General features: G+C 41.7%; 2 protein-coding genes across 5 annotated transcripts; one reads left to right on the forward strand and one right to left on the reverse strand.

Annotated features, from left to right (window-relative positions):
* The first annotated feature begins 1,505 nt into the window (after positions 1-1,505).
* On the forward strand, positions 1,506-16,304 carry arhgap45b (Rho GTPase activating protein 45b). 3 transcript variants are annotated; one of them, XM_085152041.1, is made up of 24 exons: positions 1,506-2,081; positions 3,104-3,356; positions 4,055-4,237; positions 6,109-6,249; positions 6,396-6,480; positions 7,532-7,604; positions 7,816-7,903; positions 8,383-8,514; positions 9,044-9,105; positions 9,206-9,316; positions 9,425-9,505; positions 9,657-9,824; positions 10,321-10,458; positions 10,543-10,739; positions 11,368-11,492; positions 11,623-11,709; positions 11,816-11,917; positions 12,005-12,168; positions 13,872-14,060; positions 14,160-14,297; positions 14,393-14,664; positions 14,761-14,992; positions 15,300-15,402; positions 15,485-16,304. In XM_085152041.1, the coding sequence occupies exons 1-24, from the start codon at positions 1,806-1,808 to the stop codon at positions 15,925-15,927; spliced, it is 3,843 nt and encodes a 1,280-aa protein (XP_085008167.1). In that variant the 5' UTR covers positions 1,506-1,805; the 3' UTR covers positions 15,928-16,304. The 3 variants fall into 3 exon arrangements, with proteins under 3 accessions (XP_085008167.1, XP_085008168.1, XP_085008170.1); XM_085152042.1 differs by having other exon boundaries at positions 1,507-2,081; positions 7,816-7,891; XM_085152044.1 differs by lacking the exon at positions 1,506-2,081 and adding an exon at positions 2,089-2,615.
* polr2eb (RNA polymerase II, I and III subunit E, b) lies at positions 12,851-21,506 on the reverse strand. 2 transcript variants are annotated; one of them, XM_085152058.1, is made up of 8 exons: positions 21,315-21,506; positions 19,423-19,597; positions 17,909-18,024; positions 17,735-17,815; positions 17,577-17,635; positions 17,409-17,487; positions 16,985-17,053; positions 12,851-16,756 (listed from the first exon to the last, which is right to left on the reverse strand). In XM_085152058.1, exons 1-7 carry the CDS (start codon positions 21,369-21,371, stop codon positions 16,988-16,990), a joined length of 633 nt encoding a protein of 210 aa, XP_085008184.1. In that variant the 5' UTR covers positions 21,372-21,506; the 3' UTR covers positions 12,851-16,756; positions 16,985-16,987. The 2 variants fall into 2 exon arrangements, with proteins under 2 accessions (XP_085008184.1, XP_085008183.1); XM_085152057.1 differs by having other exon boundaries at positions 12,851-17,053.
* Between the last annotated feature and the right edge of the window lie 259 nt (positions 21,507-21,765).

Here is a 21,765-nt window from a genome sequence, read left to right on the forward strand (position 1 = left end):
AAAAATTAAAACTGAGATATTTTCTCCCAAAATTCAATCTTTGACATTCCTTTTTTAGTAACCTTTAGTATAGTGGTGTTTACTGTAAACAAGGATTGTACCAGGAAGTGCATCCAGCACAAAACATGCAGAGCTACCCGCTGGTTTGACTACTTTCTTAAATAAATAAAGGTTCTGTGGTTAGGGGCCCATATTGTTATTGAAACGGTTTTAATTGCCTTTAATGTACAAACACATGAATATGTGCTGTAATATTTGTGTCACTCATCGGTGATTAGTATTAATATGCCTGAACAAGAGGTGGACATGCAGATTCACACATCTGCAAAAAGAAACTGTGGAAGCAAAAGGAATGTCAATTAAACAAATACAAAAATAATTAGAATTTTCTAGATAGTTAGACGGGGCAGTGGCCCCCCACACCCTCTAGCAGATCATTACATGAGGGAACCTTTTAAGAAAACAAGCGCGTCCATGCTCACAGGTGTACACACGGGTGATCACACACACAAACTACACCCTTTTTGGCTCCTACCTCAATGCACACTGTGCTGTCGATCTTACGTGCTGCACAATAATGTTTAATATTTAGTATTTACTGTCATATTCCCATATATCATTGTGATGTGGTTTATTGTATTACTCTCGTTTTCTTCTGCTTGTTTTCTTTTTTCTTTCTCAACAGGTGATCCAGGTGATCGATATATGTATTTTTTTTTTTTTTTTTTTTCTTCTGCTTATTCTGTTGGTTTTTGTTTTTTGCCCTTCTCCCCCGTCCCTCTTCTCAACTGTTTTTCTTCCCCTCTTTCTTTCTCCCTTTTCTTTCCCCCAGTCAAGTCTGTCCCGTATTCAGCAAGTGAAAATAAAATAAAGAATAAAAGGTGAATCAAATGGACCATTACGGCAAAGCTGGGATGGTCAATTTGGTAAAGAAAATCCGTTGGGCATCTTTCTTCGCCTTTAGACAATAATTCTGATGGCAAAAGAACCAAACGGGACAGGCAAAAAAAAAAGAAAAAAAAAAAAAAAAAAAAAAAGAATTTTCTAGATAGTTATTGTTGACAAGGTTTCATTTTTCCCCTTTTTGAAATTCCCAGAAAGTAAATTTAGATTAGTTTAGCGGGATCCTCCTCTTAAAATGCGGGAGTCTGAATTAATCCTGTTTTTGTATGACTTTGACTTCATATAGTGGATCTCAAACCACGTCAACTCAACTCTATTGAAATAAAACATGAACTGATACAGATTCGGTACTTGCTGTGATCAAATGCTATAAATTGATGTTACTTGGGATCTATTTTGCTTCCATACAATTCATTTAACATTATTATCAGATGTAGTTTAACAATTTCTCCGCTTTCCTTCTGATAATGAAAATAATTAAACAAACCTCGGTCTAAAGCGGTTTCGGGGCGCATGAACACCTCGGGGTTTTAATTCTGTGGCCCGAGCAGGTGCACAAAGGGGCGGAAGGTTACAGTCAAAAGCGTCGGGTGTTTCAGATGTTGGGAACGCACGTGTGTCAGGATGGACTGATTGCAGCTGTGAACGAGGCAACAAGTTGTTGCTTGTGTTCGCTGCTTCTGACTTCACCAGAAGAGACGCCGTCGGGACCGCATTCCCCCGCGTGCACCTCAACCTGAATTAATCCTCGCGAAGCTCGGTGGACAACAAAGGTGCGACTCATCCGTGCGTCTTTCCTCCTCCTCCCCCCGGAGGAAACTGAAACGCGCGCGCACAGCGGATGCCGGGTGCGCGCTGACGGTTTGCGGTGAGTTTCTCTGTCAGTGAGCCTGCGCGGCTCGATGAGTGACACCAGGAGGAGGAAGACAGACAGACAGTTATCGTGGCTCAAACTCGACCAGGATGGCACCCAGCTCCCGCTGAGCTCGAGCGGCAGAGCACCCAAGTGGCGAGTCGGGGGGTGGGTGGGGGGGCTGTGCGTGAAGCTTAAAGAAGTCGGGATGGACGGCAAAGGCACCCTGAAGATGTTCAGGAAGAAACGGGAACTAATCAAGACACCGTCTATCTCGAAGAAGAGTCGAGCAGGAAGCCCTGGGCCACAGAGCAGCGCCCCGTCTGTGAGTAGCGCATCACTTCTGGTTTCTGAAGTTTAACTGTGTGTGTCAGATGACCATCATCTGGAGTGGACAAGTTTCTGAGAGGGCTCATTACCAGGGGTGCTTTTGTTTGTGTGAGGCTCTAAGTTTTTAGTCTTTTTTGGGGGGGAATCTTTTCTGCTGTTGTAGCTGGTGCGATCAGGGGTGTGAAAACTGTCCTCAAGCTGAAACCAGTCATCATAATGCAGTGTCACAGAGCTGAGTGCTGAGATGGGTACTTGACTGTAAGCTGACTCATATCTGGTTATGTGGCGCATAGGAAGTATGTCTCCTGTGGGGTTTTTGCGTGTGTGAGTGAGCAAGTGAGTGAATGCTTTTCGAGAATTTGTGATTAGAATGGGGACAAAGGTCTAGAGGGCAAGGAGCATGCTGAAACGTGGTGGCAAAAACAGTTACAACCCTTACTCTACAAGTCAGAGAGTTAAAAAAGCCCAGTCGAAAGGCAAGGACAGACTGGACATACTGCCCAACAAGCACAACGTATGGCTGAAACAGGTACGTTTGTCGTGTACACACAAGTCTCCAATATGAACAGAAAATATGCACTGATGCTTTTTTTGGTTTCCTGTAAAGTATTTAAAAATTTCGGGCTGCTTTTGTTTGGTTGAGATGCACTTGTCGAGCCCTAAATCTACAGGCCGCTGACTTTAGTTGAAGTTTTCTGTTCAGTACCAACAAGCCAAAAAAAAGAAACTTCTCCGTGAGTTGTGTTTTTGTTTGTTTATTTTATTTTTTTGTAGGTGATGTATAAAGTTATTCGACTTTCTGCTGAGTTTGCCACACCCGTTAACAGCTTGGAGTCAGGAAGTATTGCACAACGCAGCAGCAGCAGGATCTTGTGAAAGTCTGCATATGATTGTTTACTAATAACAACAGTGCTGCTGGCCCCAGAGGCAACGAAAAGTCACCTTGTTGGCCGTAATGCTGTAAGGGACGAGCCACGTTGCAGTCTTGACCTTCTCTGTCCTCCTGTCCTCTCTCAGCTCTCCATTCTCCAGGAGCAGCCTCGCAGAGATGCAGTCGACGTCACACTCTTCTGTTCCCCCTCGTCTTCCCCCTCCTCGTCTTCGACACTTACCCCAACTTCCGCCGGGCTCCAGGATCCCTCCGCGTCCTGCCCGGGTACCCCGAGCGCTCAGCACAATAAATTGGGAATGATGCAGGGGGTGGGCTGCCCGTCTCCTGTGGCCACTCTCAAGAGACCGACCGCACTGAGCCGACACGCCAGCGCTGCAGGTCTGCTCCATCACTTAATTATAGTCTTGCTCCTGCTTGCTGAGCGTGGCCCATCACAAACAGAATCTGGTCGAAACACCATTTATGATCTGTAACTGAAGCATTTATGTGGCGTTATCACCTTTTAAACATTTAATATGAGTGAAGCTGAAAAGCTTGAGATTATCGACTTGGATTTCAAAGCCTAGAAACTGTAAAACTGAGGAGTTCTTTAACTAATGATTGCTCTTTAAATGGAATTCTTATACTGTTAAATGCAAGAAGGAAAATCATGACCAGAAACTGCCATTCTACAACTTCTGACCAAGAACAAGCCAAAAAAAATGCTGTAATGTAAAGGAATAGTTAAATGTTTTGGGTAGATGCGAAGGGCCCCCTCTAATGTCACACTAATGTAAATGTAATTCCACTGGGACTAGTAGATAAGCTTGAAACTGGTGCACATATGCAGAAAACCAAATGATACAGATTCCCACGTTTTTTTTATTTCATTAAATTAGGCCCAGTAATAGAACTAGATTGATTGTATTCTCTAAAATCTTAAATCAATCCTTTATTATTATTATTATTATTATTATTATTATTATTATTATTATTATTCTTTTTTGTGATAATTCATGAAGATGATTCAGTAAAAATTTAAAGTCTCACACGAAGACTAAATGCGTGTTTGCTGAGTGATATTTCTGTCTCCTCAGGGTTCCCGCTCCAGTCGTGGGTTTTCACTAGAGGTCAGGGAAAAGGGGCTATAACCCCGACGACTCCATCTGACAGTCCAGAGAGCACGGCCATCGAGGTGGAGGACATCCCAGCCCTGCTGAGGGATGTCGCACGCTTTGCGGAGGCTGTGGAGAAACTGAAGGATGTCGTTCTGGCTGAGGGTGAGAGCCGTGACAGGTTTTAGCGTTGTCTTGTACATCTCCAACACAAACCTGCGTGAGAAGCCCCCAAATACATCCTGTCAGACAGGCTTTTGTTTGGTCTTGTTAGCAGCTGCAGTCTTCCCTGCCAAACTCTGACTTACAGAAATGTGTTCAGTTGCATGTGATGTGTCTAGATTTGTTTTGAACAAATCGCTCTGGGAGTCCCTCAGAGCTGAGCACATTAAAAATATCACTTGTTTTCCCCACTGTCGGGGCAACACACACATTTCTGTGTAAGCTTTTGATTAGTCGACTTCCATTCAGTCGTTTTGGAGAAACAACAATGCTGTTTGCACTCTCTCTTCCCTTTTGTGTCACTCCATTTTGACAAGAGCTTACACAGAGAGGACATGAGGGATCCAATCTTACATCCGCCGTGTTCAGCGACACATGTGCGCGGTGCGCAAGGGGGGAGGAGGAGGAGTATGTTATGGGTGGAGCATCTCTGCACAAGCAAGCTTTACAAGAGGCTCTGAGCTTCCTCTCTCCAAATGGAGGCAGCGCGCTCACAAAGACAACCGCACGCTTGTCTCCAGCAGGAAACCAGTTTTTTGTTTACTGCAGACATGTTCTTGTGCTCCATGTGCACGATGCAGTGAAGCTTTAAAAAAAAGGGCCATATCACAGGGGTTTGAACAAAAACAAAGAAAGTCCACCTGCTGAATGCTCAAACTGTGTCGTCTTCTCTAGTTTCTGTCTTGTTTTGGCTAGTTTAGCTCACTTGTCTGTTATCTGGCGCTGTTCTGTCACGTTCTCCACCCACAGAGAGCTTTCTAAACAGGAAGCCATGATGGATTGTCTCTGACAGAAAGGCCTCGTCCGCACTTCCTCGTCTGATAGTCTGGCTGCGTTGCAGTGATGCGACACTGATCACTTTCAGAATCCAAAATACAATTGCGGCGTTCGTTGAGGTGCTCTTAATTAAAGCAAAACCTCTTTTGACATTAAAAACTGTTCTCAGAAACTTCAAAAAGCACATTTGAGCCACAGGGGAAAAAAAATGTTGCAGAACACCACAGTTGGTTTGTAGTGTTGCAAAACAATAGAAGGGACCACATCCTCTCCGGCACTGTGTTTAGGTCACTCTGTTCTTGTAGCGTGCTGCTGCTAATCTGATCCTCTGACACACATTTGGAGACGAGGGTGATGGACCGGCTGCCCTCTGCTCTCCTCCACCAGCGAGCCAGCGTGATTAGATGACTCGATGGAAGAATGCGAGGTTGCAACATTAAAGGGTTGACAAAACCGGAGGAAAGGAGGCGAGAAATGTGTCACCAGTGACATTAAAGCTGACAATGTTTATCTGGAGCTGACCTGTCTGACACTTGGCTTATTATCAGTGTCCTTATGGTTGGTGTTTCAACTGTCAGTCTCCATCTGCTGTTCCCCTGGGAAGAAAGACTTGGAGACGTTCAGCAATGTTATTTCAGGGAAGCGCTAATGTATCGATAGCACTCAGTTTCTTGCTAGCCTTGCTCTAGCCAAACGTTTTTAAAAATTCCACCTGAAAGCACCTACATTTCTTTAATGAACACAGACTTGGCTATGTGAGGATTAAAATCAGCAAGTTCTTAGTGCTTCTTGTGGAAAGGAAGCAGAGATTCTGTTTAAACGGTACTTCTGGTGGTGCCACAAGTCGGCAAAATGTTCACGTACATATTGTATCGAGAACGAGACAAGTTGCTCCGCGCTGGCAGCGATTTTAGTAGATGGCTTATTGTTGGCAAGTCAACACATCCTAAACCTCAAGCGTGATCTTTTTTTTTGAAGCTTGTTCCGCTGTTTTTCCTCTTGGTTCTTGTTTCACCTACCACGACTCTCTCACCCAGGTAAGGAGAGTCAGCGGCCCGTGGCCCACGAGTGTTTAGGGGAGGTGCTTCGGATTTTGCGCCAGGTCATCAACACTTATCCTCTGCTCAACACCGTCGAGATCCTCACTGCTGCCGGCAAACTCATATCCAAGGTCAAAGGTAGATGGACTCTTCTGTTTTTTTTAGATGCACGTCTTTGAAAGTCTCGATGTAAATCTGAGGTGTACAATGACGGTAAAACCCAACATCACTCTGTAACTACTCTTGACCACGACTGAAAGCTGAACACATGTACGATTTTCCAGGTTTCCACTATGAGTCCTCTAACGAGGCTGATAAAAAGGACTTTGAGAAGGCAATTGAAACCATTGCTGTCGCTTTTAGTAGCAAGTAAGTATCTAAATCAGCTTTTTATTCATATATAAAAGTAAAACGCTGTCAAAAGCTGCTTCTGTTGCTTATCAGTAGCTTCTAAGAATGTATTTCAGTGGCAGCGAAGCCTTAGTGGTGTCCAGTAGGCTATCGTTCACACACAGGCGGCTCAGGTGGTGTGTAATTGTAGATATTATTACGAACAAAGTAGTCTGCTGTTGGGAATGAGAGAGAGAGAAGTGCAGTGATGGTGACACATTTGCATGAGACAAAGCTGAAAACAGGAAGTGGGTTTTCTTCTACCGTATGACAAAAAACCAAAAGTAGAAAATGCTGTTGACTACCTGCCTGCTAAATGAACAGATTGCAGACCAAAGAGATGATACATCGTGGGAACACTCGGTTGATTTGAGCTACCTGAGAATAGTTGAGATCAAAGGAACTGGCCTTTAAATTTGCTTTTGTTTCCTGTAACTTTCTGTATTTTTTTTTTTTAGTAGTAATGTCAAATGACTATTTTTTATTTATTTTTTTTAATGGCAAAGGAAAAATACTAAAAGCTGAAGTATAATTGTGGCGTATCGTACCAGGATTTTATCGCATGCCTGTCTGTGCCATTTCAGGGTTTACACAACTGTCACACAGCTTCAGGAGGAAGTGAGCTGGCAGAGACAGTTGAAATCTGCCATATGAGTCTGTTTCCTCATTCTCTTCTCTAGCCTTCCTCTGTATGACTCGATTTCTGACATGAATGCAAAGACGGAAAAATCTAGCGTTGTTGTTTGGCCTGCATTTCAGCACATAGGATGGTTGCAAGAAAATAAAAATGACTGCTACCAATTACATGATTTTAGGGGGGGTCGAAGGAAAGCTGGTAGACTAACACAAACTGGCACGAAACTTGCTTATCACCTTCAATCTGCAGTGTACCTGTGGAGGTTTCGTAGAAGGCCTGGCCCTCTTCCTCTCTACTGCTTTCTCTTTTGAAATCCATTTTACGCTTTTTCTCTCTCTGCAATTCAACAACGATTTTACGTTTGTGTGAAGGAGTCTCTGTGTTTCTCTTTAGTGTGTCTGAGCTGCTGATGGGAGAGGTGGACAGCAGCACGCTGCTCTCCTTGCTGCCTACAGAGAAGAGCAGAGTGAGTTTGTCACCTATATGTCACACGTGCAAACCAAAAAGAAAAGTTACTTAATGTGGTGGTTATGCAAAAAGCTCCTTGATTAAATTAAACGTCACTGCCCACAAAATGACTCCCACACCCAAATTTCTGCTGAGTGTAAGGGAGAAGAAAAAAAAGAAAAATATCCTCCAATTCTAGTGAGTAAAGCTTCGTGTTTATGCCGTTTTAGTCTATGGAGAACTTGTACACTGGTTCTGGCCATGGAGGAGATGGTGGACATTACAGGAGCGACCTGCAGGACATGGGTAAGCATAAAGGTGCCGTACAGCTTTTGCTTTCAGTTAATCACAGGTGCTGCTTTGCATAACAGTGTAACCTCCTCCTTTCCATTCATCTCATTTGACTCCATATGTAAACGTTATAGTGGATATTTTCCTATTTTCTGTATTTTGATGTGACGGTGCATAGTTTCAAACCGCCAACGTCACTGTAGTCATCTTAATGTCATCCCTGTATTCATGTGAGAGATTTTATTTCATGTATAGTAGGTCTCCCCCTGCTGATGAATATCCTGCAGTGCTCGGATGTTGTCGCAGTTAGTTTGTTGGAAAGCCACAGGGAAAGTTTTTAGCAGAGAGAAATTACAGATTTAAGTACTGACCACAGCAGAAGACACTAAAAATAAGCTTCCAAATCAAATCGACTCGCATACTCGATGCAAACAATCGTCCTGTTTTCCGTCGTATCGACAAAGCGTTTCCTGCACAGTGACCTGTGTTGGTGTGTTGATGTGTAGGTAGAGCTGAGGAAGTGGATGTCATCCTACAGCACAGCGAGGGAGGAGTGGACTCTGCTCTGCTATACGCCAAAACCATTTCCAAGTACATGAAGGACCTGATGTGCTACGTGGAAAAGAGAACTTCACTTGGTTAGTGGGAGTGACGAAACTAATGAAACTATGTGAGAGTGATTGTACAAAGTCAAACCAATGATCAACTATGATTTCAGACACTAAACTAGACTTGAGCTTCTTCTCAATGACATGTTTTGGTTTTTTTTTTTTGGTTTGTTCGTTTGTTTTTTGAGTCAGAAGTCACTATTTTTAGATGAGAGTACAATGTAGCAAGTTATCAGTGAACTGATGAGCTTACCAAAACTTGTATGGGGAAAATCCACCCATTTAGCTGTCACATGGGAGGAAATTGGTTTTAAAAAACCACTACAGGCTGGAGTTGTTGTTATTTCTTATGTACATTTGGGGGGTTTTAACCTGGCAGTCCATGAGGATTGAGGCATCTTTGAAAACAGCTTCAAGTGGACATTCAAGTTTATTCTATCTTATTAAAAAAATAGTTAATTCTTTGGGGTGATTAAATTTTTATTAGTGCACGTTGTCCTAGAAGTTGTGCTTTTGACCATATTTGTAATAATCTCTGTTTTTGTTTTGTCTTCCCCAGAGACCGAGTTCTCCAAAGGCCTCCAGAGATTATACCAGTCTTCCAAACACAGTATTACACATGTAAGCCCCATTCACTTTCACCTCTAAAGATTAAAAAACACGAGCTGTAATTTCTTTATTGTTCACGATCGTCATCTTATTGCTCGCTCTCTTCCTCCAGCCCCACATGCCTCTTTTCTCCATCTACTCTCTGGCTCTGGAGCAGGACCAGGAGCAGAGTGTGGGCCTGCAGCAGGCCAACAACACCCTGCACAACCAAACCTTCATTCAGGTACTTTTCTGAGTTATTGGTTACTATTCTAGTAAATGAAGCACAAACCACATTTTTGGTTAGTCACTTGTAATTTCTCACCTCTCATATTTCATGTGTATCCTGCAGCCTCTGATGCAGCGTAAACAGGAGCATGAAAAGAGACGTAAAGAGATCAAGGAACACTGGATTCGAGCTAAAAGAAAATTGGTATGGCCTTATGATCTTTTGTTAATCAACAGCCCTGCTTTATCCTTTTACTGTGACAAGAAAATCAGGCAATAACTGAAAATACCACAAATCATTTTATTTATTTATTTATTTATTTGTTTGTTTGTTTGTTTCGTTCCTCCTCGTTTAGATGGAATGTGAGGCAAACCTGCGGAAGGCCAAGCAAGCCTACATAGCACGCTGCGAGGAGTACGACAAGGCTAAAACTGCAGCCTGCCGAGCTGAAGAGGAGGGAGGGGGATCCACAGCGAAGTCTGTGGAGAAGAAGAAACGAGTGGAAGAAGAGGCTCGCAACAAGGTTCTTCTCGATAACTTTGTTTTGCTGATGTTGTTTTGTCTCCGCAGGAAGAAAGACGATTAAATTTTAGTTGCATAAGACCTCGATCAGCTGAAAATCTTTGGTCACAACTCTGACAGTCACATGAGCCAAAGATGTTGTGTGAGGACACAAAGAAGGAAATAGTTTATCTGATATTTGCTAGTTTAGGCTGAGTGAACAGTTCAGCTTTACATAGGGCTCGTGAAAACCACTGCTGGATCTTTAGATCTTTCCCACTACTGGATGAATTCATGATTTTTAAAAAATAGGTTAGAAAATGAAGAATTGTGTACCTTCATTGCCCACCAGGGGGCCGCACCCTACGCTTCAAGAATAACTAAGCTTACTTATTCTGATTTTTGCCACTGTGTGAAATGTTTCATCAACACTTTTCTGTCTGATAAATAATCTGACAGATATAAACGGCAAAGAAAAAGCAGAAGTAAACTGAAACTGTGTGTGTGTGTGCGCACAGGCAGATGAGGCGGAGGCCACCTACAAGACTTGTATAGCAGACGCCGCCACTCAGCAGCAGGAGCTTGAGCACACAAAGGTCACAGTGCTGAGGCAGCTGCAGGACATCATCAAACAGAGCGATCAGACCATTCGCTCGGTGAGAACAAAAGCCACACGAGCCATCGCGTTTCGCCAAGGAGTAACTCTACAAATGCTCACCATCTAATCTTTTCACTTCCAGGCGACCATCTCCTACTACCAGCTCATGCACATGCAGACAGTAGCCCTGCCTGTGCACTACCAGACTCTGTGCGAGAGCAGCAAGCTGTACGACCCCGGCCAGCAGTACGCCGCTCACGTGCGAGACCTGCAGCTGCCAGAGCAGCCGAGCATCCAATACGCGTTTGAGTCCTACTCCCCCTCCAACTCATCATCGCAGTAAGAACTTCAAGCGCGTCCTCAATTAGTTTCTCAATGAAACCGTTCATATGCAGCTCAGGATGGGGGTTGCAGAGAGAATTTAGCAAGGATCCACTCATATCTGATTACTCGATCCTAAATATATTCTCTCTTTAACCAAATATCTTCACAGACTTGACACAATGTATCAAAACCACATCGTTTCTGTTTCCCAAATATAACCTGGGTTAGACTGTTTTAGGAGTTGATTGACTACATACAACAATAGAATAATCTATATACAGTGTTATACCACTGATGCTGTAATTTGTACTAAAATGCCATATCACACCTGCTACACACAACCCTGTACCCAGGCGTAGGACTACACTCTCTACGTGCACTTAATAACAAAATAATGTGTTTCAATAATTTACCTGAATTACTGTTGTTGTTTTTTGACTGTTCAATGTCTCCACACTTTTTAATTTTTATTTATTTTTTTTTTTTTATGATACTTTTTAATTTTTGAATTTTCAGTTTAGTTTTATTCTCTTACCTTGTTAGGAATTGCAATAAACATGTCACTGCATGTTGTAATGAATATGATTGTGTATGTGACCCACTTTTAATGGATTTGCAATCTGAAAATCCCAAATTGTTGCAGCCATGGTCACAGACCGAGGAATGACAGCTTCAACACAGACACGCAAACGAGTCAAACAGACAGTCCTGCCGTCAGTGCGGAGACGACAGCTGGAGAAAGCCGAGAGTCAGAAGTCCAGCGCAAGAGTAAGTGCATCCGATGCCTGCCGCAATTCCTCAGACTTGTGACCTGTTACTAAGCTGATGTCTGTAGTTAACAGAATTGGCAATGTAAAGATGTGACTAGCTCATGTTATTGTCCCTTTTGTTATCACAGGACAGGGGCATAAGTCATGGGGCTCAACAGTGAGCGATGACAGCGTTGTAGGAGATGGAGGCCTGGATTCTCCAACTGCCAGCACAAGTGAGCGTAGACACGTGTTTTGTTAGTTTCGCGCTAATCCGTACCAAAACCCTGCTCCAGAGATGGCAGCATGCATTATAAACGCTCTCAAACTCACTTATTTTAGGTGACATCGCTAAGATTGTTCGGACTGCATCGACTGGAACGATGTCGTCCAACGAGGATGCAGATGAAAAAGATGGAAATGTGTCCTCATTTGAAAGTCCAAGTAAGATTTTCAGCTTGTACATGTTAAACCTGGCTATCGGTTGAGTTTGGATTTTGCGGAGTGTGTGATGGGGGTTATTCTGTGCAGATATTAACGGCATGGATCCAGACGTGGTGGTGTCCACCGGACCTTTCCGTAATATCGGCCTATCCAAAGCAGCCCTGACCCACCGACTGAGGAAGCTTCGGACTCCTTCCAAGTGCCGCGAATGTGACAGCTACGTTTATTTCCAGGGAGCTGAGTGCGAGGAGGTGAGTTCTTCATCACTTAACATGTTTTGAGGCTCACGCTCTGAGTTGCACACTGAAACACTGAAAGCCTTCCAGCTGTGGTTAGATCGGCTCAGTGTGTTGCTGATGCATGCTACATTTTAATGATAGTAGTCGGTGTATTCAGTGAGCATATGCAAATGTCAAAGTAAAATATTTTGTGTTCTTAAAATAATTAACTTTTTATGTTGAACGCCACAAAATAGCAAATGGTCTGAGAAAAATGCACAAGTGGTTGGATAAATATGTTCAGTGTGGATACTTGTAAATTACTGTATGTAATGATAAACACTAAAAATGAACATCTCGGACTTTCTGTTAAGGATGGACTTCCCTGAGAAGTAAAGCCAATGTGGAAATTGCATTGTTTCTAATGGTTGGAGGGGGAAGTGCAAAAAACTGTAAAATGCACCTCAGCTGTCACACCTTGCTCGTCCCTTCTGGTTGGAATTTTAGTTCAAAATGCCCATCGCAAGACTTTATTAACAAGAAGGTGATGTCACTGTAACTGTTACAATCTTGTATATTTATAGCAATAATAAGGAACTAAGTAGCATAAACTGTAAAGCATGACTCAAAGCAAACGAGGGGAGAACAAATAATTTCCGACGAAAGAATTGTAAAAAAAAAAATTTATTTCTTTTTATTAGTTGAAAGAAGCTACACGTCACTCTGATTACAACAGATGGTACAGTTTCTGTTTTTAGAACAGGAAACTGGAATTTCCATAGTGTTCCAAGAAAATATCAAGAACTGCAAACAAAGAGACAATAAAACCACAACAAACAACTTTAACAGGAATATGTAATGATAGAGAAATTTCATCTTTATACCATTTTTTTTCCACCATCTTTTCTATTGAATCGGGGGTTCTCCTTCCAACAGGCATAATACATTCAGTGGAAATGTACCCTTTTTAAAAATATATATATATTTTAAACCTTGTAAGGCAATTGTGATGCCACTGTGTCACCCCTTATTAATGCCCGTGTTATCTAATTTTATTCCATCAGGTGATATTTTTTAAATTTTATTTATTTGTACACACACGTTTATTAACCAAGTATGTGTACACATACAAGAAATATGACTCTGGTTGTTTCTTTGTTCTAAGTGTACATAACAGAGTAGACAACAGTCATTACTGACAATAACAGCACACATAGCATATTTATGGTGCAGATGTTGGAATAATTAAGGGATGGAACAGGTGTGTGTGCATGAGGATTGACTATAACACATATAGACATATACAACATTCAGCTGGCTGTCACTTACTGATAATTTAGATTTACGGCAAGATTAACCATACTCATTTGAATACTGTTGATTGCAACAAGCAGCCTTACTTTGCATTGCAAATGTGAAACACCTGTAGTTCAAGTTTTTTATCAGTGAAATTGAACATGAGTTCGGTAGAGGTTCCCAAAAAGTTGATTCTGTTCATCTAGACGTCGAGTTTTCAGTGGGAGAAACATTTTGTATGACTAAAACTATGCATTATGCATAGTTTATATATGTTACCTACACTATTGAAATTGCACATTACACCTTTGTAATCGTTTTTGTTTTTTTAACGTTCTTCCTAATTAGATGTCACAAGTTTTTCTACCTATTCACAAGTTACAGCTGTTCCCAGGCGACGATGGTTAAGATGATGGTCATTATGTTAACTGTTTTCTCAGTGTTTCCTGGCGTGTCACAAGCGCTGTCTGGAAACTCTGGCGATCCAGTGTGGTCATAAGAAGCTGCAGGGCCGTCTGCAGCTGTTTGGCAGAGATTTCACTCAGGTAGCCAGCTGTGCCAGTGACGGTATTCCCTTCATCATCACCAAGTGCATCTCTGAGATCGAGAGACGGGCACTGAAGATGAAGGTGAGAAAAAGCACGTATGCTGTGTTTTGAAGGGGTGGTCGATTTCCGATTGTTTGCCTTTGAACCGTTGGGTTTAAATCTCCTTTCTCCTCTTTTCAGGGCATCTACAGGGTGAATGGAGTGAAGACCCGTGTGGAGAAACTGTGTCAGGCCTTTGAGAATGGAAAAGAGCTGGTCGAGTTGTCTCAGTGTTCGCCACATGACATAAGCAACGTGCTCAAGCTTTACCTCAGACAGGTAAATGAGGTTACCTGATGTGCAGCAGCTAGTAAAGACTGAACCTGAAGCTCAAGTCAATCATTGTATGTTTGGTGTTTTTCCTTTACCCCCAGCTGCCTGAGCCCATCATGCCTTTCCATCTGTACAACAAGCTGATGGGTTTGGCAAAGGAGAGTCTGCATAATGAAGGAGACACACCGGAGGGGGAGGACTCCGAGTCGAGCAGCACTCACCCGGCAGTGAGCCGGGGGCCAGAGCTGGTGGATCTGGGCCCAGACACAGACCCAGAGGTCCTGGTCCTGGTGGACAGTCTGAGGGAACTTTTAAAGGAGCTGCCCAAGCCCAACATCGCCACGCTGCGCTACATCGTTCGCCACCTTCGAAGGTGAGTTAGTCATATTAATTTTTAATTTTTTTTTAATAAAAAGCAAAGATTCTGTTAACCTCACCATCCTTTCTTGCTCCATCTTTCTCATTCCAGGATCGCAGAGCTGGAAGAGGATAACAAGATGAGCCCCAGCAACCTTGGCATCGTGTTTGGGCCCTCTCTGATGCGGCCCCGTCCAACCGGGGCTACGATATCCCTGTCCTCTTTGGTTGATTATCCCCATCAGGCTCGCATCGTGGAGGCCTTCATAGTCTTCTACTGTTCCATCTTCCAATCCAAAACTTCTCAGACCCACAAAACGTCCCGTGCTGCCTCCACGCAGCAGGTAGCACTCCAGCACACGGTGCACATTAGTATATACTTACTGCTGAGCCTTTTTGTGAGACATTTTTAGGAATTAAATACCACTGCACAAAATATTTGCTCTGTTTTTACACATACTCGAAAGCATTGGAACAGGAAACCTGCTTTAACAAAGCCTAAAGAGTTAAAGGTTGCAAACAGGTATTAATGAGCAATACCAAAACTGGTCATAATCAGTCTGGCTAATAGAGACACCCGATTTGCATTTTTCTGTTGACTGAAAATAAATTTGTGTTGTGAAGCTTTCACACTGTCCCTCCTGGTTTCAGGAAAATGTTACACAGGACAAAATGGTGAGCCCTGTTGACGCAGAAGAGGATGTGAGCAGAGAGAAGACTAAACCTGAGGTTGACAAGACAGAGGAGGGATGTGGTGAGTTTTAAAGGCCAAGTTGTGTAATTTTATAGTAAATGATTTGCTCTTGGAAATGTCATATACATTTATCTGCATTCAGGAAGCTCTTTGGGGTCATTGGGCTCCAGTGAGCAGCTCCCAGACTCTGACTCTGAGCTGGACGAGAGGCACTCCCACAGCCTTACGAAGCAGGAGAGCGTGAGCATAGACGATGACCAGCTGAGCTACAGGGACAGTTTGGACCTGTCCAGTCAGTCTGCAATCCACATCGAGCCTGAACAAGATCTGGATCAGGATCAGGAAAACCCAGAGGGAGAAGAACCCCCCGCTCTGCCAGACAGCGGGCCCCCAGAAGAAGGTGCTGGAGAAGAGCAGGATCTGAGTGCTTCTCTGGCCGAGCTCAACGTGAATCAGTCCAACAATAACAACAATTACCACCCGTGCTCTCCCACGCTGAGCCTGTCGGGCCTTCCACTGGCACGTCTCTGTGGAAAGAAATTACCACTGACGAGAAATCGAGACAGCGAGCCAGACTTCGTCTGATATTGTCAATCGTGTCTGTTCGTCTTTAAATTTGAAGTTAATGAAAGCCTAACGGTCTGCCGTGTAAATAGGTCAAATTAAATTTTAAACTGTAGATGTATGTTACTGTACTAATCTTTGCTGCCAGTGAAACCTCTCTGCACGCTTGCTGCTCGTGGGATTACTGGCATTTCAAGATATTTGATTTGTTTGTATTTTAAAGCGTTTGTTTTTTGGGGGAAGGGAAAGCTGCATCAGAACGTGTGACGCGTGCAAACTTTTCAAGCAGATTCCACTGCTGGTTATTTCAGCTCAAATTGAAATGCATGTAAACGTTCTTATAAATGTTGCCTTTTGTGTCTTATGTCAGTTTTAATAAAGGTTCTTGTTTTAAATTTGTAGTTTTTGATTTTTGGCATTTTGTGCAAATTATCAAGACGGAGAAATTAATCCAAATGAGCACAGTTGCAACCTATTTCCTAGTATGGGGAACATGGTGAGGAATATGTCGTCTTTAATGTATTCATTTTGGCACTCGATGGGGCGAGACATTTTTAGGAAGTGTTGAATACAGTAGGCGGTAACCTCTGAGGCTCAGTTAGCAGAGACTCTTATCAAAAGTAGGTCTATGACAGCAGCAGCACCAACAAGAGTAACATGGCATTCAAGAGGAAAAAAAAGGTAAGCGTCTTAATCGTGGCTTAATGGAAAACGGCACATTTCAATTTTGAATCATTTATTTTACAAAATCAGTAATTCAGGTCAAAGATACAAGCAATTCAATGAATAACCAAAGCTGTCGTGCAGAGATTCCTTCACTGGTCCTTAAACGTTGATCAGAGAGAAAAAACTAGAAAACAGAACAAAAACAATTTACAGCATCATTCAAGTTTGTTTTGAATGTTTAGACCAGAGATGCACAGAAAGCATTTGAATTGTGTGTTTTGTATGTTTTGGTTTAATACTTCCTCATTCTCAGAAAACACACAAACCCAAGAACATTAAAACTTGAGGAGCTGCTACGCACTTTTTATCGCTTCGTTTCTTTTTCAGCTGTTATGTAAAAAGAAACGCATACCTGTCATTGGACCAGTCTGTATGTGATGTACCGCCCAGCTGTTTCACTGGGTCTGATGATCTTCACTACCTGGAACAGCAGATACAAAATGGCAGCTTTTTTAAAAATATTGCCACAGCGCTGTCTCTATCAGTGCGATACAAAGTGATAAAAACCCTGCTGATAGTGCTGTCTCATCCTTAATGAATGATTCTCTCTCATGCTTTAAAAGGAGACACATTGTTTTTGTGTTTGCATAAAGGGATCATTCAAATAATTAAAAAAAAAAACCCAAATGTCAAACCGGTTTCATGTTGATCACGAGTTTCGCAGGTTTCAGAACAAACCCCGCACATAGTTTCAAAACATTTCTTGCAAAAGTAAAACCTCTTTAGTCACATTTTCTTGCATTTTGTCAGTTATGATAGTTTCTAAGATTTCTTACCTGTCCTCTTTTTAAGCCAAAGTAACGAGCCACAGGGTCCCCGGCCTGGATCCTTGGCAGCTGGCTTTCTTTTAATTTACTGAGGTAATATTGTTAAGGGCAACGAGTGTACAAACCTCAATGCTTCTAAACTAATTTACTGTCATGCAGTGCAAAGTGCAAGGATACTATCTTGCCAGAAGTTCAGTCACTTCCTCTTTTGTCATGACGATGTGCTCTGGTACAAGCTGAAAGACAGGCGAGAAATGCAAATACAGAAATGTACAACACGCTGCAGGCTTACTTGAAAATATAGATTTTAATGTAGAGGACAGTATGATGCTTACCTCGTGCTCTGTGATGTTAATCAGCAGCTCCTGTTGTAGAAACTGCTCCAGTATATATTTGGGTGCCATGTCGACTAGAGACTGTGAGGGATTTGTACATTTACAATCACTGCAGCATCATAGCAGAGACAAACCTTTCCCTTTTTATCACGTTTGCTTTAAACTGATGTTTACCTGTTTTGCTGAGGGTGTCATGCCCATCTGAACAACAATGATTGCCCGTGTGATGTTCTCCTCCTGCATCCTCTGACAGTACATCTTAATTGTCTTGATACCAACTTTGGGCTCCTCTGAAAAGAAATTGAAAAAAAAAGGGTGAGATTTTATGAAATTATATCCCTACAAGTAACATACAAAGATAAACAAACATGCTCATGAACACACATTTTTACAAATGTAAATTAGTGCAGGTGTCATTAAACAGCTTTACTGCTAATCCCTTCAAAGTCTTCTCCTTATGAAGCGCTGCACGATTCCCAGTACTCCTGTTATTTCCACCTTGAAGACTTGGTCTGATCAGTTGTTGGAGTGTGTTACAATTTCACTATTAGGTGAGGAAAACATGTGCCAAACGGACTCAAATGTCATGTGGAGAGTCATTCCTAAATTTGGTTTACAAATTAGAGATGAAATTAGAGATGATGATAGAACCTGCACAGAGCACAATCATTGCTCCTCACCTGACTTACTTCTCAGATTTGGCTCTCTATGACTTTGGTCTCTTCCCCAAATGAAAAATTGAGTTGAGGCATTGATGCTTTTGAGGAGGAGATCTGTTGTGCTGGATCCAGCACAAAGACTCCGAGACTTTAAATCACTTGGAGTTCTTTTAAAGTGCTGAACTTGTGCTGAAGTACTCACTGGAACTCTTAATATGTTCAATGCAAGTGAAGAAAGTAAACTAAATATACACACACACATATATATATATATATACATATACATATATATACATATATATATATATATACATATACATATATATATATATATATATATATATATATATATATATATATATATGTATGTGTGTATATATATATATATATATATATATATATATATGTATGTGTGTATATATATATATATATATATATATATATATATATGTGTGTGTGTGTGTGTGTGTGTGTATTTAGTTTGCTTTCTTTTATTCTTAGAGAATAAAAGCGACAATTAAAGTGATATGACTTTCCATGAAAATGAGTGAATGTAAATAGAGAGAATTTACAACAATCTGTAAACCACTGGTTACACTTAAAAACAGAAGGCTATAATTCCTAAACACAGGTGAGAAATACTTTTGTAAAACCTTGAATTAAATCTGAAAATCTTCAATTCCATCACACCCTGAGTGACTTTTAAAACCACCAAAGTGTTGTAGAGAAGCAAAACTACAAAAAATATATTATTCTCCAAGTACACATGGCCCTAATTGTTAGTCTGGCAAACAAAACAAAATAAATAAAGCCCCCACCCCCCAAAAAATGATCAAAAAATATCTTTATTGCAGTGGTGGGCTATTGGTAGTTGCTTGTTATTGGTGGGTTTCTTTTGTGGGAATGAGAAAACCTCTTTAGGCAGCACAGATTTTACAGTTTTCAATGACAAAAAAACAAACAAGGTGTGGTTTTGGCTTTTTTAAGGACTGGACTCATTACAAACTATAATATTAGGAATACGCCTACCAGGAAAGAAAACGAACATCTGGTCTGTGGGATCATCATTGTGTGCCACCAGGACGGTGAGATCTGTACGTCGGGGACGCCCCTCACTGGGCTTGTCTCCAAACTGACTCTTGAACTCTTCCAGTGTCTGGTCCAACTCATCCTGTGTCACCAGATATCCTCTATCATGGCAGAGCTGTGGGTGTAAAGGAAAATATTAAAAAGGCAAATTAAAAACAAACAAACAAAAAATGTAAACTAGACGTTTTGAGCAGACTGTTGGGTTTTTCTCATGACATGAAGTGAAACAGGCCCTCAGGGCAGCCAATGCTAGGAAGGCTGCTGGACCGGATGAGATCCCAGTGAGCATATACCACCATCAAAACCAGCCTGAACACCACCACCTTTGACCCAGATCAGTATGCATACAGAGACAACAGATCTACGGAAGATGCCAGATCTTCATGATCATAAAATCTGCTGACAACACAACTGCTTTAGGACTCATCTCAAATGGGAGCGAGGTCGTCTATAGAGATGAAGTGCAGAGCCTGTTATTACAACCTCTCCACGAACATTAAAAACAACAACAAAGGAAATCATCACTGGTTTCAGGCAACAGAGAGGGGCGCTCAGACCACTGGAATTAGGGGGTGAGGAGGTAAAGAGAGTGTCTTGCTTTAAACTTCTGGGAATACCATCAATGAGGACTCTGAATGGACAACAAACACTGCTGCTATTATAAAAAATAGGCACAACATAGACTATTTCTTCAGAATACTGAAGAAGGCCCACCTGTCTGTAAATCCGTTAGTCTTTCTACCGCTCAAGTGAATGCTTTTCAGGGACTTTATAGGAGCATAGCAATAGGCCAGCATTAACTAGTTTTTCAGCATCACTATGAGACAGGATGTTTCTGATTTTAGCAATATTGGACACATGGAAGAAAGCAGTCCTTAGTGTTTGTTTAATATACACATTTAAGGACAAAAAAGACTAAGATTCCTCACAGTGTCATTGGAGGCCAAGGCAATGCCATCCAGAGTAAGAATCTGGTTAGATACTGCATTTCCGAGACTTTTAGGGCAGAGTACAATAACCTCACTTTTATCTGAATTTAGAAGCAAAAAATTCGAGATCATCCAGGATCAAATCCTGCAGTTTAATTCATTTGTGTGTGTTATCTGGCTTCATAGTTGGGTGTCATCTGCACAGCAGTGAAAATGTATGCTATGATAATCAGGGATACAGCGGGCTTTATCGAGCATATAGCACAGGTATACTCTTTTTACTTTTTGCCAAATAATGCAAATCATGCCAAGAAGGCAAATATGTGTTCCTATTACAAAACTATCACAACCCACGCCCACAATGTTCTCCTCATATGATAGATGAGAACAGGCATCCAAAAACAACGCTATGATGATGTAGTTCAGAAACCCATCATGTTGCACTGAGACTGCTTTAAAATGACGGCTCACGTATGAGGAACAGATCCGCTTAGTATCTCAGGTGGGAGGGAATGAAATACAAAGAGAGGATGTACAAACTGAACTCGGAAAAGGGTTTATAACCCAAACCTCGATGTTTTCCGAATCGTTTCCAAAATTACATAAACTGTGACTGAAAACTGAAAATACAAAGGGGAAAATACTAAATACGCCTCTGACGCTCATTAGTACTGTCATTAAACTGTAATAATACCAGAACCGCGAATTATGAGGTCCACAGCAGCATCATTTTACTGTGCTTGGTCGGAATCGATGATGCTCTGCTCTCCTTGGCTATTCTAATGTGCTAAGTAAAACAGTAAACAAGGCTACCTTCCTGAAGTGAGCCGCTGATTTCGACTCTTAAGTTAAAGAAAGCTAAATGCTAAGCTAATAACAAACAAACACACAAATGTAACCTACCTGCATAATTGTTTTGCGGATTTTCCAAAGCCTGTATGTTTCCTCCTCGTCATCCATCTCGTCTCAAACCGTGTGTATACTCTAGATTTAATTTAAATTTGTTATTTTTTAATGAATGTCGCACTCTTAGGCACAGCCATACACGACGCACGCTTTCGTCTTCCGACACAGGCTAGTGACGTAGGCTGGGCGCCTTTGGATGACGCACAGCAATCGAGGGTTTGTTTGTTTTGTTTTTTGGTTTTGTTTGTTTGTTTTTTGTTACAAAACTTTTACACATAACTCTTCTCCGACAGTTTGGAAGGTCTTTCACATAGAAAAGGGATTTATACTTTTTGAACTTGAAGCCTTTGATAATAGACGATAACGGAACACTATAGTTCCATTATATTGTCATATTGGACTTTTGATGAAAAACAGAAACAACCTCCTTAGTTAATAATAATAATAA

This window comes from Neolamprologus multifasciatus, chromosome 23, assembly GCF_963576455.1.
Source record: "Neolamprologus multifasciatus chromosome 23, fNeoMul1.2, whole genome shotgun sequence".
NCBI lineage: Eukaryota > Metazoa > Chordata > Actinopteri > Cichliformes > Cichlidae > Neolamprologus > Neolamprologus multifasciatus.

Coding starts and splice junctions, on each gene's coding strand:
- arhgap45b (XM_085152041.1), top strand. CDS start 1,806: ATGAGTGACACCAGGAGGAGGAAGACAGACAGACAGTTATCGTGGCTC. Junction 6,481..7,531: donor GCTGTCGCTTTTAGTAGCAA/GTAAGTATCTAA, acceptor GTTTCTCTTTAG/TGTGTCTGAGCTGCTGATGG. Junction 15,403..15,484: donor CAAGACAGAGGAGGGATGTG/GTGAGTTTTAAA, acceptor ATCTGCATTCAG/GAAGCTCTTTGGGGTCATTG.
- polr2eb (XM_085152058.1), bottom strand. CDS start 21,371: ATGGATGACGAGGAGGAAACATACAGGCTTTGGAAAATCCGCAAAACA. Junction 19,598..21,314: donor TCCGCAAAACAATTATGCAG/GTAGGTTACATT, acceptor TTACACCCACAG/CTCTGCCATGATAGAGGATA. Junction 17,054..17,408: donor TTGGCTTAAAAAGAGGACAG/GTAAGAAATCTT, acceptor CTGCTGTTCCAG/GTAGTGAAGATCATCAGACC.